The sequence below is a fragment of the Mastacembelus armatus genome, chromosome 4, assembly GCF_900324485.2.
Source record: "Mastacembelus armatus chromosome 4, fMasArm1.2, whole genome shotgun sequence".
NCBI classification, from domain to species: domain Eukaryota; kingdom Metazoa; phylum Chordata; class Actinopteri; order Synbranchiformes; family Mastacembelidae; genus Mastacembelus; species Mastacembelus armatus.
This window is the reverse complement of record NC_046636.1, coordinates 12449125-12466960: the sequence shown is the minus strand read 5'-3', so window position 1 is coordinate 12466960 and position 17836 is coordinate 12449125. Positions and strand designations below refer to the sequence as shown.

The following is a 17836-nucleotide window of genomic DNA, read 5'->3' as shown; positions in this document are numbered from 1 at the left end:
TGATTTTAAATCCAGGTTAAAATCTCTTCTCTTCTGCACATGATTGAGCTCTTTTAAAGCACTTTAAATTTTTATCTTTCATTTGCAATGTATGTTCTGTTATTAATTCTAGAGCAAATCATTATTTAATGCTGCACTAATTTTTGCTGTTTTAATGTGGTTTTTGTCTTCTTTAAATTAATATTTTTAATGTTGTAGTGTTTAATCATGTAAACCACACTGAGTTGCCCTGTGTATGAAATGTGCTATATACAGTGGGTACGGAAAGTATTCAGACCCCTTTTTCACTCTTTGTGTCATTGCAGCCATTTGCCAAAATCAAAAAAGTTCATTTTATTTCTCGTTAATGTACACTCAGCACTCCATCTTGACAGAAAAAAGCAGAAATGTAGACATTTTTGCAAATTTATTAAAAAAGAAAAACTGAAATATCACATGGTCATAAGTATTCAGACCCTGTGCTCAGTATTGAGTAGAAGCACCCTTTTGAGCTAGTACAGCCATGAGTCTTCTTGGGAATGATGCAACAAGTTTTTCACACCTGGATTTGGGGATCCTCTGCCATTCTTCCTTGCAGATCCTCTCCAGTTCTGTCAGGTTGGATGGTGAACGTTGGTGGACAGCCATTTTCAGGTCTCTCCAGAGATGCTCAATTGGGTTTAGGTCAGGGCTCTGGCTGGGCCAGTCAAGAACGGTCACAGAGTTGTTCCGAAGCCACTCCTTTGTTATTTTAGCTGTGTGCTTAGGGTCATTGTCCTGTTGAAAGGTGAACCTTCGGCTCAGTCTGAGGTCCTGAGCACTCTGGAAGAGGTTTTCTTCCAGGATATCTCTGTACTTGGCCACATTCATCTTTCCTTCAATTGCAACCAGTTGTCCTGTCCCTGCAGCTGAAAAACACCCCCACAACATGATGCTCCCACCACCATGTTTCACTGTAGGGATTGTATTGGGCAGGTGATGAGCAGTGCCTGGTTTTCTCCACACATACCGCTTAGAATTAACGCCAAAAAGTTCAATCTTGGTCTCATCAGACCAGAGAATCTTATTTCTCAAAGTCTGGGAGTCCTTCATGTGTTTTTTGGCAAACTCTATGTGGGCTTTCATGTGTCTTGCACTGAGGAGAGGCTTCCGTCGGGCCACTCTGCCATAAAGCCCCGACTGGTGGAGGGCTGCAGTGATTGTGTGTGGTTCTTCTTTACCTCTCTCACCAAGACTCTTCTCCCATGATTGCTCAGTTTGGCTGGACGGCCAGGTCTAGGAAGAGTTCTGGTCATCCCAAACTTTTTCCATTTGAGGATTATGGAGGCCACTGTGCTCTTAGGAACCTTGAGTGCTGCAGAAATTCTTTTGTAACCTTGCCCAGATCTGTGCCTTGCCACAGTTCTGTCTCTGAGTTCCTTGGGCAGTTCCTTCGACCTCATGATTCTCATTTGCTCTGACATGCACTGTGAGCTGTAAGGTCTTATATAGACAGGTGTGTGCCTTTCCTAATCAAGTCCAGTCAGTTTAATTAAACACAGCTGGACTCCAATGAAGGAGCAGAACCATCTCAAGGAGGATCAGAAGACATGGACAGCATGTGAGTTAAATATGAGTGTCACTGCAAAGGGTCTGAATACTTATGACAATGTGATATTTCAGTTTTTCTTTTTTAATAAATTTGCAAAAATTTCTACATTTCTGTTTTTTTCTGTCAAGATGGGGTGCTGAGTGTACATTAATGAGAAATAAAATTAACTTTTTTGATTTTGGCAAATGGCTGCAATGACACAAAGAGTGAAAAATTTAAAGGGGTCTGAATACTTTCCGTACCCACTGTAAATAAAGCTGCCTTGCTTTGCCTTAATTTATTGGGTTCAATTTTATATTAAAATTAGTCATGGATTTTATTTGGTTACACAGTAAATATCTATATTTTAAAAAATATAGATTTGATGATAGTTATTAGACTTTTTCTTAATAATGTTGACCAGCTCCAAAGTTAAGTTACCAGGGTTAGGGTAAGATCATGCATCAGGCAGGTCATGTTGTCACCGTTTAATTACATTACACAAAGCAAGGAGCTCTAGTTGTCTGTCAGGGATTTCACCTTTTACTACAGACTCTCGATCAGCGTAAATAATTCAATGTTAAAATATTTTCTTTTGCTCTCTTCATTAATCTTAGGTAGTAGATGTGTGTAGATGGTGTGCAGAAGAATGGAGTCTTGAGGAACTCCACATAATTTTTCACACAGATGTAAGATTACACAAAATCCACAAAATCTCCATATCTGTCAAGTGTACCATACAAATGGTTTTAAAAACTGTATTTACCTTGTAAACATACAGATACTCTCTGAGAAAGGCTCCTTGTTGTGTCGCTGTCTGTCTGCTGTCATTGGCCAGGATCTCTCTAAAGGCTATTACAGCATTCTCTGGTTGGTGAAGTGTGAAAGACTGTCGACCAATTGTGAAGTTGATGTGGTCCTCTGCCAAAGACCAGCCCCTCTCCTTGTACACCTGCATGGCTTGGCAGTAACAGCGCAGTGCATGCCTCCTCTATATGAAGACACAGTAGGGAAGGCAAAGAACAGGTGTGAGGTATATAAAACAACTAACTTAGAGCAGAAAATAAAAAGCACAACAGGATTATAAGGATAAAAAATATTTTGTTATGATGCCATATTTGTCAGGTCATTAGTCACGTTTCATATTGGATTACTGAACTATATTTTAGGAGTTTTATTACATTTTGTATTACACATATACATATTGTATCTTCATGACATTTAAGCTAAAATAAATTTGACCTGACCCACATGTTCATCTTGATGTACATTGAAATCCCCATAATTCCTGTCTTAAACAGCATTACAGAAAATCGAATAGTGTATCAAATGCACATGGCTGACTGGCTGACAAAGTAACTGCCTAAATAAGCCCTTCAATGTATAACAGTCAGTCTAGGCTGAACTATGCTTCTCATGGAGGCATCACTGATTGATGAATAGTTTAAAATAGCTAACAAAACAGCTAAAAAACATACCTCAAAAACATCCTTACTATACTTACTTTATAGTTTTATACTTTAGTATGACAGCATTATAGAGAAAGCCCCACATATTTCTTTAGAGCAAGTACAAGGTCTTTGTCACAGAACGTCAAATCACCTCATTCACAAAGGTGGCACCCAGATACCTGACCACAACTGTTTCATTATACTACTGAGTGATGATTGAAAGGCTCACCTGCCCTGCTTTGCTAAAACGATGACCAGCCAGGATCATATGGAAGGCAAATTTGCGAACCATGGGGTTACGCATATTAATAAAGCAGTGGGCAGCCTGTTCCAACAGCAGAGCACTGCGCAGGTCAGAGTCCTAAACAAAATAACAGAAAATGTCTAAGCAGAATTACACCATAGCAATTTCACTTGGTAATTCCCTTTCCATTAATGAATCCATTTTAGATTCTCTGGCTTCTTCAATGAATAAGTGGACCCAAGTGTGAAGGATATCCATGGCATTTCAAGATACAAAATAGGATTAAAAATTATGTTGCATTCTTCACCTCACTGGTCATCTTAATGAGGAGACTTGCAGCCTCTGAGTATTTTCCCTGACTCTTGAGTATCTCAGCACTGAGTAATGCACAGCGCTCAGCCAAAACCATGTTCCTGTAGATGGCAAAAGGAAGAAGAGGCTGTCAGGAGAAAAAATGTTATAGAATAGGTTTGGGAATTTTCAAGTTGGAGTAAAAACAATGTTGACATGTTTAGGAGAATACTCTTAGTCACTCTAATCCTTCCTCTCCTCACCAGTCCTGAAGTGCTTCACCAAGAATAAAACTATGCTGTGACAGATTAGGGCTAAGGAAAGAGTATAAAGCTGAGTCAAAGAATGTCACGGTTACACTGCAGCCCAGGGAATCTGATGACTGAAATCACTGCAGTCTTTTTAGGAACATTATCTTACACATACATCTCCATTTTAGTTTGGTTTATAGACAAATAACAGAGCATTTTATTTTAATTTTATTTTTATATTTTTATTTATTCATTTTATTTTATACATATAAATAAGATTATTTATAAACATAAATAATAAGATATATAACTTTAATTCTCAGATGGGATACATTAACCTAATCACATGGGAATAACTGTACCTGACTACAGAATATTTGAGAAGTGAGAGTACACAGTGATAAGCACAGAATCCACACACTGGATACCAGTAAATATCTGCGGCAAAACATGCTGTCAAAGGCAACACAACCAGCTTGCTGGATAACCAGGAAACTAAATTAATTTACACTCAAAATCATGAAAATACGTTTATTAAGGGTCTGAAACTTGAGTTACCCCAAAACCAGCCTTAAACTTGAACAGCAGGCAGAATAAAAAATTCCTTTAGTTCATACTTGCAGACATCTCTGTACGTTTGTATTGCGGTGTCCATGTAATGCGCTGGATATGGTCTAGGAGCTCCACCTTGCAGAAAGGCTGCCACTGCAGCCATTTCCTACAGAAAATGGCAGGATGAATGGACGGAGAAGGTGGACAAAAGTAATGAAAAAGAGAATATGAGAATTATAGAAATAAACATAATTATGATTTAAAACAAAGGATATTATGTGGCATTATGTGACTACTGAAAGAAGAAAGAACATTTTTTCCTTAACAACTAAACAAATAGGTGATAAGTAATAAGATACATCACTTCAATCCACTGAGGGATTTTTCTGTTAATGCCATACTCATTCTGTTGTAGTGTAACCTGCTTGAAAAGTGGGAAGACAAGATTTGGGCTGGAGAACGAATGCTATCAACACACAAGTCAGAACAAGCCAGATGTATGCGTGAGTGTTCTTACCAGTGCCCCTGCAGCATACAGCATGGCTTGGTCTGACAGGAAGTCTTTCTTGGCAGTATGATAACAGCTGTAGGCCAACTCATAGTGCTGAATCAGGAAGCACAAATCGGCCATCTTCCTGATCTGCAACTCAGGGGCTTCGGGGGGGTATCTGATATGATAGATGTGAAATGCCAAAGAAGCACAGATACAACATTTATGATGCAGCATGGTGTATAAATACCAGGTAGAAAATTTGATGAGACTGTAGTAATGAGGAGCTTACAGAAGGCCACATGTGCTCTTTGGTTCATTGATACTCTTCTCAGGACCTTTTCCTCCACCAAACCACTTCTTGGTTGCAGTGAACAGAGACCGACTTAAACCTTTCCTGGAGACCAGCTGACACAAAGGACAAAAGGCAGATGTGTCCAGATGTAGGGAGTATTGTTATGTTAAGAGAGGGGGGGTCAAGTTGACTGCAGTCAACTTAGCCAGACTGTTGACTGCAGTCTGGCTAAGTTGACTGCAACTGATTAGAATCAGTTCTGGTTACAACCATAAGCACTTTACACTGTACTGCTTCCAAATCAGTAGTTTCTAAGATAACATATTTAAAAATGGAAAAACAACAGGGTATTTGAGGGTCTGTTAAATAACATTTTGTATACTGCCACATTCATTTTGTATACTGCCACACTCAAGAGCAGCATAAAATACATCCTCCAGAATATCCAAACACCTAAATTTCACCCCTAATTACCAATTATAGTAGTGTGTTGACAGAATGAATTTTACTAATTGGTTGTAGCTGGAGAAAAAAATATTATTTTGTTGCTTTGTTTCTATCTCTGTGGTTCAGTTTTGGTAACACATTGTACTTCTGGAGAAGCTGGAATTGAATGGTTTTGGTGATACAGTCAATGTTTATTTATCACAATCAAAAACAGATTTAAATATGTTGAGGGTTAAAACTTTGGAGTACCTGGTCATTGAGCTGTCTAATGTTCTTCTCTATGTGTGGCAGCAGGCCTCTGAAGGTAAATTCTTGGATGAACTGTCTGATATGATCATGATCATTCAGGGTCAAACATATGCCGTGGCTCCCGGCTCCTCCTACCAGGCTCTCTGTATCTCTTGCCCCTCTCTTCACATCACTGTTGACAGTACTAAGGTTGTTCAGGCTCCCTGAGCTACTTGCTGTGTCCAGCTGGAGAGGAAGGCTACTCAGGCTGTTGGACAGTCCATCTGGTAGGAAACAGTGTCAAGACTACATGTATTCATAAGATAGGGACCACAGTGACCTCTTTATTTAATAATTTATGAAACACTGTAATTGTCATGTTACATAAACAAACCTGGGCAGATGAACTGGAGAATTTGAAACTATCTTGTTTTTCATGAGGAATCATACACTACTCACAAAAAGTTAGGGATATTCGCCTTTCAGGTGAAATTTATGGAAAATGTAAAAAGTTCATACTACAGTGACATTATATCATGAAAGTAGGGCATTTAAGTAGAAGTATGCAATGGTAATTTCTTCATCTCAAACAATTTATTGAAACAAAAGCTAACAGTGGTGGGTATACCACAACAAAAAATTTCAATGTCTCAATAACTTGTCAATTGTTAGGTGTCGTCTTGGTCTCATGATGTCAAAATGTGAACAGCATGATGAAGAGGACTGTTTAAATACGGTCATGGATCAGACACTTGTTGTGATTTTTGTGGTTAATCACCTTGTTAGAGAACACCATGTTATGCAATAAGTACTGAAACATTGAACAGTTGGACATGTGCATTCAAAAGTTTAGAGAAGGTCAAATTAAGTTCAGCTGTAAAGGTTATAGTGCATTTTAGGTGCATTCTGAAATTGTCAAATATCCCTAACTTTTTGTGAGTAGTGTATATTGACTAGGGGAATGCGGTTTTGGCATGACATGATGAAATGATGACATGATCTCTGTCTCTCTGTCCCTCTCTCTCTCTCTTTTTCTCAGATACAGGGCAGATGAGAGCTGCTATGCTACTTCCAAACCGTGACATTAATCTGGGCTTTCTGTAAGTGATTTAGCACCAGTCAAGTCATAAGTAACTCTCTTGAACCTGCAGCTGAATATTGTATATGTATATCTATATACAAATAGATGGATGGATAGCTAGATATTTCTGTTAAGGTGTTATATTCTCCATATATAAAGATGAAGTATATTAAGAAGCTATTGAACTGACTGACCTTTCTCTGTTGAGTGATGGGAGTCCACTTCAGCTGTACTGATATTGTTCTCAACAGCAGCACTGTTCACACTTGACATTAAGTCATCGATTATATCCTGCCACAATTGTAACAAAAAAATCACACAGACGATATTTATGGTACACATAACAGACTAACCCTTTGGCTAATTTGTGTACTGTGATTTCTGGACACATTTTTACTGAGTGAAAAGAGAGACATAGCCACCCACAATAACCATGCACACCAACTGGTGTTTGTATTAATTAATATGAATGCATGAAAAATATTGTCTTGAAAAAAAAAAAAAACATAAAACATCACTGCATATAGGCTATTGCTTAAGAATACAATGACAAACTTAAAATTTGTTATTGCATTGTAAACTGATGATCAAAAAACTAAAATATTAACAAAATGATTATTTGATGTGGAAAAAGCTAAAGAACTTACCTGGTTGTGCAGATTATTTCTGTGCAAATATTGACTCCAGGGGTCAGGAATCTGTTCGTCTTCTCCAGTTGACAAAGTACGGGAGTTAATTTTCAACAGATAGCAGCCCTGAGGGCCATACCTCTGTTTCATATCCTCGTACACAGTATCTGCCCTGCAGAGGAAGGAGAATCTCTGATCATATACACCACACCTAACTTTCAGCAATAAGTGTATAGAAGTAAATTACTCTCACAAGTAGCTACAAACATTGCTTTGGAAATGTACAATCAAGAATACAAATGTATTAAAACAATTTGTGCATGCCCCATAAAGGCCACAATTGTGGGTTTGCCAATCTACAAATCAAATCAAGATTTTGAAATGTATAATAATTGGTGTGTCTCATAAAGGACATAGATGCATGATCAGAAATCTACTAAAGGTTAAAGCAACATGCTCTTAGAATACAAGCATTTTTTCTTTTTGAAAAAGTGTGAAAAGCCAAAAAAAAAAAGTATGAAAAGCCAAAGTTTACTACCAGAGCATATTTTTGTGAATCAGTGGACAAATAGATGCTCTCAAAACCCCAAGAAAAAGAATTCAGACAAAAAAATATTTCTACACATTTGAAAATTGTTTTTTTATTTGTAGAGTTATAAATATGCATTTGTCGCCACTATGAGACACACACAATATTTTATACATTCCTAATACATACATTTGTGCCTACTACGAGGACTTTGCCTCCACGCAGTTTTCTTTTAAAAATAAAACATTTAACACCTTAAAAAACAGCCCACAATGACAATACAACATAACCGGATGTCTATTCATTCATAGTTCTTTGAAATAAGAAATGAGACGACATAGAATATTTTATTGTCATCCATTTTTATGCCGTTGCCAAGTAAATAATGCTTACAGCATTATTGGATGGGGTAATAGTATCTTATAACAACACAAACTGCTATTTATACACTGTGTGCACAATTAGGGAAGCTGTATTTTTGAGGATTAATTTTATTATTGAACAACTACAGTGCTCTCGGTCAATTCAAAAATGTTAATAAGCCTCAAAACTGAATATTTAAGATAGTAAAAGTGAGGTTTTGCCTTTCTTAGGAGAACATCTATGTGTGCACAATTACTGAGCAACTATTAGTATGCAGAATTTTTATGCAACTAACTTGTTTATTTTCATCTGTTAAAGTGAGGAGAATAACTCAAAATTTACAAAAACATTGATATTAATAAATAAATAATATCTGTGACTTATAGCCCGTAAAGTATGGTAGCCACCCTTCTTCTCAGTAACAGTTATAAGCGTTCCCTTCTTGGAGTTGGTCAGTTTCTTGATCTGTTGACAATCAACTTTTTGTGCAGCAGCAACCACAGCCTGCCAGATATTGTTCAGAGAGGTGTACTGTTTCCCTTCACTGTAAAGAAGGGCCCACAAGTTCTCAATAGGGTTTAGGTCAGGTGAAGAAGAGGGCCCATATCTTCATTCTTTCATCTTTGAGGCCTTTACTGGCTAGGCACACAGAGGAGTACTTCAATGCATGCGATGGAGCATTGTGTACAAAAAATATATATATATATCATGGTCTTCTTGAAAGATGCAGGCTTTTTTTCTGCTTGAAGAAAGTGTCTTCTTAAAATTGGCAGTAAGTTTGGGAGTTAATTTTGAGCTCATCTTCAACCCAAAAAGGTCCAACTAGCTCATCTTTAATAATACCAGCTCATATCAGTACCCCACCTCCATCTTGTGAAGTGGAGCTGATTCAGCCACGGGCCCATCCATATGGTCTGCCAAGAGTCACTCTCGTCAGTCCATAAAACCTTGGAAAAACTTGTCTTCAGATATTTCTTGGCCCAGTCTTGACATTTCAACTTATGTGTCTTGTGGAGTGGTGATCGGGTTTCAGCCTTCCTTACCTTGGCCATGTCCCTGAGCACTAAACACTTTGTACTTCTGGGCACTCCAAGTAGGTTGCAGTTCTGGAATATGAGAGCACTGGAGGTAAAGGGGTTCCTGGTAGCTTCATGTTTCATTCTTCTCAACTCTTAGGCAGTTAATGTGCATCTTGTTTTTCTCAACATGTTTCTTGCGACCCTGTTCACGATTTGCAACAAAATGTTAGATGGTTCTGTGACCATGCCCCAATATCTTGGCAATGTCAAGAGTGCTGCATTCCTCTGAAATACAAGCTACAATCAGAGTCAGTTAAATCTCTTTTTTGGCCCATTTTGCCTGAGAAAAAGAAGCTGCCTAAAAATTATGCACACCTTGATATGTGGATGTTGATCTCCTTAGGCCACACCTTCTCTCATTACACAAATACACATCACCTGATATGCTTATATCCAATAAGCATTCAAGTTTAAACAGCTTGAAGTTGGAAAATATGCATAAAAATTATATGCTAAAAATACTCACTTGCCTAATAATTGTGCACACATCGTACATATCTACAGTAAGAGCTCTTTGAGTACCTATGTTCATTCCCCTCGCTCATGTCATGTAGCAAGACGTAGTATTTAAGCGTGTTAGGAATAAACCACTTAGGGTTAGTGTATTCTCCACTGTGCTGAACCCTGTGCTGCTCCTGGGAAAGCTTGAGGAACTGCTCCACAGGGACTGCCTCAGTGGAGGACACCACCAGCAGACCTGTCACAACCAAGATGTCAAGGACACAAATGTAATCCATTTGGAACCATTAGAGAAGAACAGATCATTTGAACTAGGCCAGTCAAAAGGAGCAGAAGTACTAGTAAATAACAGTGATAATTATAATTGAGTTCTGAATAAAGAAATGTATCAGATTATGCAAGCAAAATTGTCATTACATGGAGCCTTTAAATGATAAAATCCATCATATTAAGAGGACTATTAGTAAACTGTATATTCAAAAAACCCTCTTTTTTTTCCCTCACCAACCCTTACAATTTTTCAGTTTTTCAGTTACAATTTTTCATGCTTGGCTAAAACTTCAGGGGAAAGATAACAGTACATATTCATCAGAATTGATGAATAGCACAGAGTCAGTGTTTTGCATTTTTAGAGAATCTGTCACATGAATGATAACACACTGTACAAGACCACTGCCTGATCTAACCTAGCTGGAATTTCACAAAATGACCAGAAAAGAGCATGTTGAATCTTTATGACCAGAGCTGTCCAGTGACATTGATGTGCTGTCAAAAGGATACAGGCAAGGAAATAATTGAGGAACTCGTGATCAGAGGCAGGCATTGATTGCAGGAAGTTTTCTCTGTAGGCTTCAAACCAGGGCGTGGTTGCTAGAAACACAAATACAAAAATGAGCTAGAAAACTTGTTCTTATAAGCAACAATTAGCATTTGTTTAATTGCATGTTGTTTCTTGGTTACCTGATTATTACTATTTATGTTTTCATTTTGGCAATAAAACCCATGAGTGGTACATTTATGTTAATTAGCTGTGCCACATTTTCATCATACAAGATGGCCAGCAAAATAAGAGATAGGAATTTTTTCTTAATGTCAATATGTAGACTGCATTTTCAGAATCAGAAAAAGGTTTATTGCCATGCTGTTTAAATGAAAACTTTTTTTTTGTGGTGAAAAATTGATTTAAAAAAAAATTTACAACAAAAAAAAAAGAAGAAAATACAGACAAACTTTACAAGTAAATATCACAAATATGCACATAAATGAAATAAATAAAGGAAGATTTGAAATTAGTAAAATAATTTAAAACTGTTATTGTGGGACATCACAAAGATGACCATGAGATTGGACAAGGGCCCATGTTAGTGAGAGACAGAGGCCAACTATAGGGTTTGCGTTACTGATCTTGTGGTATTGTGTTTCTCAAAAAGTTTCTGTCCTGGGTGGAAAAGCACATTTTAGGTAAATGAAAAAGTATTTGGAATTTGACAGGAATGTAATAGACCATCTAAATATGGCACATTGAGAGGTGGACTCATCAATGTAAATGACAGTTAAACAGCATATGCACTGTAATTTCTAATGAAAGAATTTCTGTAATTCCAATATAGACTAGAACTGTACTAAAATGCAATGTTAAGGAATGGTGGCCTCACAACCTCTATGTGGGAATGTGAGTACATAAGGCTAGCCTGGCCAGTCAGATTAACTCTTTTTCTATTCTATACAAAGAATCAGCATGGAATCTCTTTGGTTGAGATTGAATTATAGGGGGTGGACCAATGGACGCAGAATAAATCAATCAGAGAAATGAAGGATATGATACTAGCAAAGCAACAGTGAGACCAATGAATGGCATGCGTTAGAGACACTATGGAATGACTGTTGGCATTTCTGTTGTAAAAACATGAGAATACAGTGTTTTCACCAGTTCTGTGCATATTTTTGAACACAACAATGACTAGTTTTAGGAAGATTTGCAGTCCTGGGACAGGCAGAAAGACAGCTGTGATTGGCCAGGCTCATTTGAAGCTAGAGAAAGAGACTCCCTAAGGCAAGGGGTCCAGACCCACATTCTTTCACTAAGAAAGGAGTGGGTCTGGCTGGCAAAGGGGTCAACATAGGGCATAAATTTGCATACAGATCTGTATCACAAACTTGACAGGAAAAAACACTACACAAAGGAAGGTTTGCTTCTACATCCCTTATTTAAGACTTGCAAAATCTGAATTTCATCAAGCAGTGAGCTTTTGAAGTGCACATGTATATGCCCTTGCATACTGCCCAGTTATGACAATTACATCAACTATAATTATTCTAATGATGTTTACTATTGTAGTTACAGAGTTAAGGCCTTCACTCACCAGAGGCAAGTTTCCTGAGCCATTACTTTGTTCGTCAATAACATTTTTTTTTTTTGCCCCAATAAGTAGATAGATCATTTCACATCAACAATGGAATTCTGCTGTGTCGACTGTCCCATGTCGACTTTACCAACCTTTCGCCAGCAGCAGGAACACCTCTCACGAGTCACAATGCATCTTGTTGAAATGTCAGAAACATTCAACATGGCGAACCAGCTTATTAACTTTGTTTCAACTAAGAGAGTTCTTTAAAAGGACAAAATTACAAAGACACAAGTACAAGGCCAGTGTATGGTTGTGTATGGTTGAAGAGCTTTGTTATGGCAGTGGTTTGTTTATATCCCACTCAGTAGCTTGCGAACAGTGACTACATGAAACCCTTTGCCAGCTAGTCATCTAGTTATCTAACATTTTATAGCATTAATTGTATACAATACTGAGCAATGTAAAACATGTTGTTATTATCAGGAGAACAAGGACAGTTACTATCCTGCTAAAACAAAGATATTATATTTATTGGCATTAAACATTGCATGACTGGGTGAAATATAGTGACTGTTCTTGTGTATTCTTGTGACCCAAAATTTTCTTTTTTTTTTTATGCTTTTATTTAGTAAAATCAGCACAAGATCATCATCGTTTGATGAGGAAACCCATTTTTGTAACCTGACTTTTTACAAACCGTGATGCATATTTGCATCACATTTGAATATCTGGTAAGTTTGTGTCTCAGAATTTTTCACATTTTTGTTATTCACATCATTCCTGGTGTGTAAAGGCCTTTATGTTTGAATTTTCCTATCTGTCAAATTCAATATGAGCTGCTATCTACTTTTCTTACACCACAAATATCAAAATCAGAATCAGTGAACCAAACAGCCCTTACCATTGAAATTGAGTTGATAGCCTCCTACTGTGATCATATTGGTCACAGCACCGTCTTGTGGCTGACAGGATAACACCACTTCACTGAGCAGTTGGCGCTGAGTGGGACCGAGGACAGCAGATGTTGTATTTTGGCTCGCCACCAATTTGTTGACACAGATACGCAGGTTTTTCACAGTCTGTACCTGGTTGTTGGGGTCTCGGATATGACCTACAGAAGAAAACAAGAACACTTTCAGATCAGTCATTCAAAACAGTAAATCGGTGCATTCCAGTCTTACTGTCTGTACAGTTACAAAATGTGACTACATGACTGTGGTCTTCAACCTCATCAAAAGTATATACCATAGGTCACTAACAGGCGGACCGCGGTCCGGCTGCGGACCCAAAAGCTGCCCCATACGGACCTGTACCTACAGCCAAAACAGAAGGTTATGATTTAAAACCTAACCGGGCGCTTTTAGCGCACAGACCAATTGCATGCAAGTTGAGCCATCCCACGTGATACCACTCAGCCAATCAAGTCTGTGCATTCCAGGCGGTAAACATTACGACTCTACAGTGTAAACAGCACTAGAGGCAAGTTACACATGAAAAGACGGTACAAAGAAAATGAAAAAAGGCGATACATGTAGAAAACAAAGGGAGAGAACCGAACAAATGGCACCCACCAAAAAAAGAATAGTGGACTGCGAAAATAGAGCATTTAATCCGGAATGGACAGACTCATTTATGTTCATACTTCCCACTGGGAACACTAAACCAGTGTGTCTCATATGTTCACTTATTAAAAGTGCCAATGTGAAACGCCATTATGAGACAACATAAAGATTATGAATTCATTTGATTACATGCAGATGTTGATAAAACTACTAGGCTACTTAAATACATATCACACTAACTAGTTAGACATTATGATCTTCCAGACCTTTGCTTCAAGAAATTTTCTCTTTAAATTTTAGTTGAATACCCCTGGTATATACTAAGAACTCAGTGATGTTCAGTTTATTTGATTATTTTAATTAAATGTTGTATCTTCTTTTTCTTTCAGCTGCTCCCTTCAGGGGTCGCCACAGCGAATCATCTGCCACCATTCAACCCTATCCTCTATATCCTCCTCACCCACACCAACTATCCTCACGTCCTCATTAACTACATCCAAGAACCTCCTCTTCGGTCTTCCTCTAGGCAGCTCTAACCTTAGCATACTTTTACCAATGAATGCATGGTTTGCCTCCTCTGAACATGTCCAAACCATCTCAATCTGGCTTCCCTGGTTTTTTCTCCAAAACATCTAATATGAGCTGTCCCTCTGATGTACTCATTCCTGATCCTATCCATCCTCGTCACTCCTAAAGAGAAACTCAACATCTTCAGCTCTGCTACCTCCAGCTCTGCCTCCTGTCTTTTTCTCAGTGCCACTGTCTCTAAACCATACAACATTGCTGGTCTCACCACTATCTTGTACACCTTTCCTTTCATTCTTGCTTACACTCTTTTGTCACACATCACACCTCACACTTTCCTCCCACCGTTCCAACCTGCTTGCACATGTCTCTTCACTTCTTTTCCACACTCTCCATTGCTCTGGACTGCTGACCCTAGGTACTTAAAATCCTCCACTTTCTTCACCTCTACTGCCTGTAACCTCACCGTTCTACTTGAGTCTCTCTCATTGACACACATACTCTGTTTTACTGTGGCTAACCTTCATTCCTCTCCTTTCCAGAGCAAACCTTCACCTCTCTTAGATTTGCCTCCACCTGCTCACTACATAATTAAATGATGTGTGTATGTTTGCTGGAATTAAAAATTACAGTTATGTATTCTAGCTCCAGATTCTATAACTACAGATGTAGCCTTCTAATGCCATGTCTACACAGATAATGTGGCATGTCCACCACAATAACAGAGCAGCACACAGTCCACACAGCAGGTACTCAGGTAGGTACTTAGCTGTAGGCCACCTGTATTACATCAACAGGTTTTGGGCTGCATTTATGGGCACAAAGAACAAGCAAATGTGAGCTGTTAAATGCAATGTGTAGGTAGCTGGACAGATTAAAACTGACACAGTTCTCCATTTACCACAAGGACATGTAGAGCACGCTATGTTACAGTGCCCTCCATAATTATTGGCACCTCTGATGAAGATTGGATTTTAAGTTTCTAATAAATTCATTTTCTTTTAAAAAAAATGGAACCAAAATTCAGAAAAAATTATTCAGCAAAAAACAAGGCCTGCCACTCTGGCTGCCTGTGGTTGGGTAATCGACTGACTGGTTGCCTAATGTCCACTGCTGTTACACATGAGCTGTGCCCTAATTCAGAGGCTGCATCCTTCGAAGGCTGCATTTGAAAGCCGATCGCATCACAGTGTAACAAGGTTGTCCCATTTCGAAGACTCCTTCAAATGCTGCTGACAAACGAGGCCTTCTTTTCCCAGAAACCGAAGGCCTCTTGTTGACCATGCATGCCCCCTGGAGCAGTTAAAGCTACAAATGCTACAATCTGAACTGCCCCTAGCAATAAGGCTTAGTCTAGGGCTAAATATCAATATCTGTTATGTACAATTAATTCTATGCATAAAATGTCAGGTATCAGCAATTTGTGTAGGTGCAACCTGTCAATCAAATGTGTCAACATGGAACGAGGAGACATGGATTAAAGGAGGCACCTGATTGGTCAGTTATTTATCTCAATATCTTTTGCTACAGAGCAAATATCAACATAAAAAAAAATTAGGACTATTAAGAGCGTGTTCAAACAAAGACGACAAAGTCACAATGATTACTGTGGCAACAATACTGACTGAGTCATTGGCCCTGATTTTTGAATGGAAGTCAATGACAGCCAGGGTTTGTTGGAGCCAGCAGTTACTTCCTATATGGCTTCCAACCCGGAAGCGGGCTTGCTATGTCCACCCCTTCTACAGTCTTTGGGCAAGAACAATTGGTTACACAATCAGGAAGTCCTCCATAGGCTAGACCGTCTCATTTCAGCCCGGCCCTTCCTTCTATCGTTTCTCTGTCCACCCTTTTCATCAATATTCAATAGAATCTAATCTGCACATATACAGAACCAGCTACTAGTGCATTTCACATGGCTGCAAGGGTAAGGTGTGTCCAGTGGAGGTTGGATGTAGAGAATTTGAAGTCAGTCTTTTCTCCGTTAAGTGAAATTGTGTGTAAAATGAGTACAGGCTAAAGCAGGCAGTAACTAAATATTTTGACAATTAAATCAGTGTTACAACAAAACATCAGGTGCAAAAACACACTAATGAACATTTTAGCAGAGAACACCTTGAAGTGCAATTTCTGAATCACAGACAAAATGCTTACTAACCTACAAATCTGCATGTCTCCATGATGCCTTTTTCATATAAGTTCAAACCAGACTCTTCACTGCCAGTGACCCTCCCTTTGATGATGTCAATATCATAGTATTTTCTCTTCATTAACAATAAGGTCTAAACATTTTGGGTTGAGCAGAGAAAATACTTAATTTATCTTAACATCTGCAGAACAACTCTCAGACTAGGGTAGTTAGGAAAGCAAGATCAGGTTGAGTGGAGGCAAGCAGAATCTATCCCTCCTGCTCTCCTGCACCTATTAGGAGAGTAGGACCATGCAACTCTAAGACGCTACCATAGAAATTTCAACTCATCTAGAGCATATTTGTATAGCTTGTAGGACACAACATTAGGCACAGGGGCTGAACCTGATCTTGCTCTGTTCAGATAGGACAATTTAGGAATATTTGCCTTCTGAATGTGGAAGATTTTTTTTTTTTAGTGTAGTGACATAAAGGCTGCCAAGTTACCTAGAGAGCAATATGTTTATTAACACCTCAGTGCAGAAAGCTGGAATCGCAGGTTTTTCTGGATGCTTGGTGACACAAGCGTGATCTAACACCAAATTCAGTCGCAAAGAGAAAAAAAAAGGGACTTGCATATGGTTTTCTTAGATGTAGAAAACACCTTTGGCTCTGTCCCCCATAGATTACTGTGTGAAGCACAAGATTATTTTAACCCTCTGGGATCTGAGGGGGTTTTGGGGGCCTGGACAAATTTTGACGTCCTGACATTTGTGCTTTTTTCAGTGGTTTTTATAAACATATTAATGTCTCAAGTCTGATAACACTGTAATCACCACAAAATTGGCTACAATAATATGTGAGCAGCAAGTTTATACATGATTGTGTTTTGAGGAAAAAGTGTTTATGTATGGTTAGTGAAAAACTACACTTTTTTACTCACTGAAATAAGACCATAAAACACAAACAGAACATTGGTTCACAAGACCTTGGAGACCTGCATGTTGTAGGCTAAAGTGTTTACTTCAGAGTGCTGAGAATGTCATCTTGTTCACACATTCACAGTAAACAATACACTGATTTAAATTTTCTAAGACACTTTTTGTCCAGAAAGGCCATATGCAAGAGGGTGTGTCTGAGGATGAATAGTCATGTGATTTACCTGAGAACACAAAAGACGCACTGAACGACCAGACAAAGACGCGCATAATGAGCCTTTCAGTCAATGTAGATGGGACGGATTAGTGCAGCACAATGCAACACAATGAGGAGCCAAACGATCCTCATTTGAGTTAAAATCAGTGTTTTTACTCTGAGGACAAGCTAAACTATTTG

The 17836-nt window shown here is 38.5% G+C and overlaps 1 protein-coding gene across 1 annotated transcript in view; it reads right to left on the bottom strand.

The window, feature by feature from the left end:
* The window catches only part of trappc8 (trafficking protein particle complex subunit 8), a 61939-nt gene that overhangs the window by 39425 nt on the left and 4678 nt on the right, over positions 1 to 17836 (bottom strand). The window contains exons 2-13 of the mRNA XM_026322957.1: positions 13188 to 13397; positions 10719 to 10808; positions 10002 to 10176; positions 7527 to 7680; positions 7074 to 7170; positions 5820 to 6082; positions 5121 to 5236; positions 4856 to 5006; positions 4404 to 4504; positions 3552 to 3657; positions 3230 to 3361; positions 2316 to 2540 (exon numbers count right to left, since the gene is read on the bottom strand). Of these exons, the coding sequence (XP_026178742.1) occupies positions 2316 to 2540; positions 3230 to 3361; positions 3552 to 3657; positions 4404 to 4504; positions 4856 to 5006; positions 5121 to 5236; positions 5820 to 6082; positions 7074 to 7170; positions 7527 to 7680; positions 10002 to 10176; positions 10719 to 10808; positions 13188 to 13397 (1820 nt within the window). The remainder of the gene's footprint in view (positions 1 to 2315; positions 2541 to 3229; positions 3362 to 3551; positions 3658 to 4403; positions 4505 to 4855; positions 5007 to 5120; positions 5237 to 5819; positions 6083 to 7073; positions 7171 to 7526; positions 7681 to 10001; positions 10177 to 10718; positions 10809 to 13187; positions 13398 to 17836) is intronic.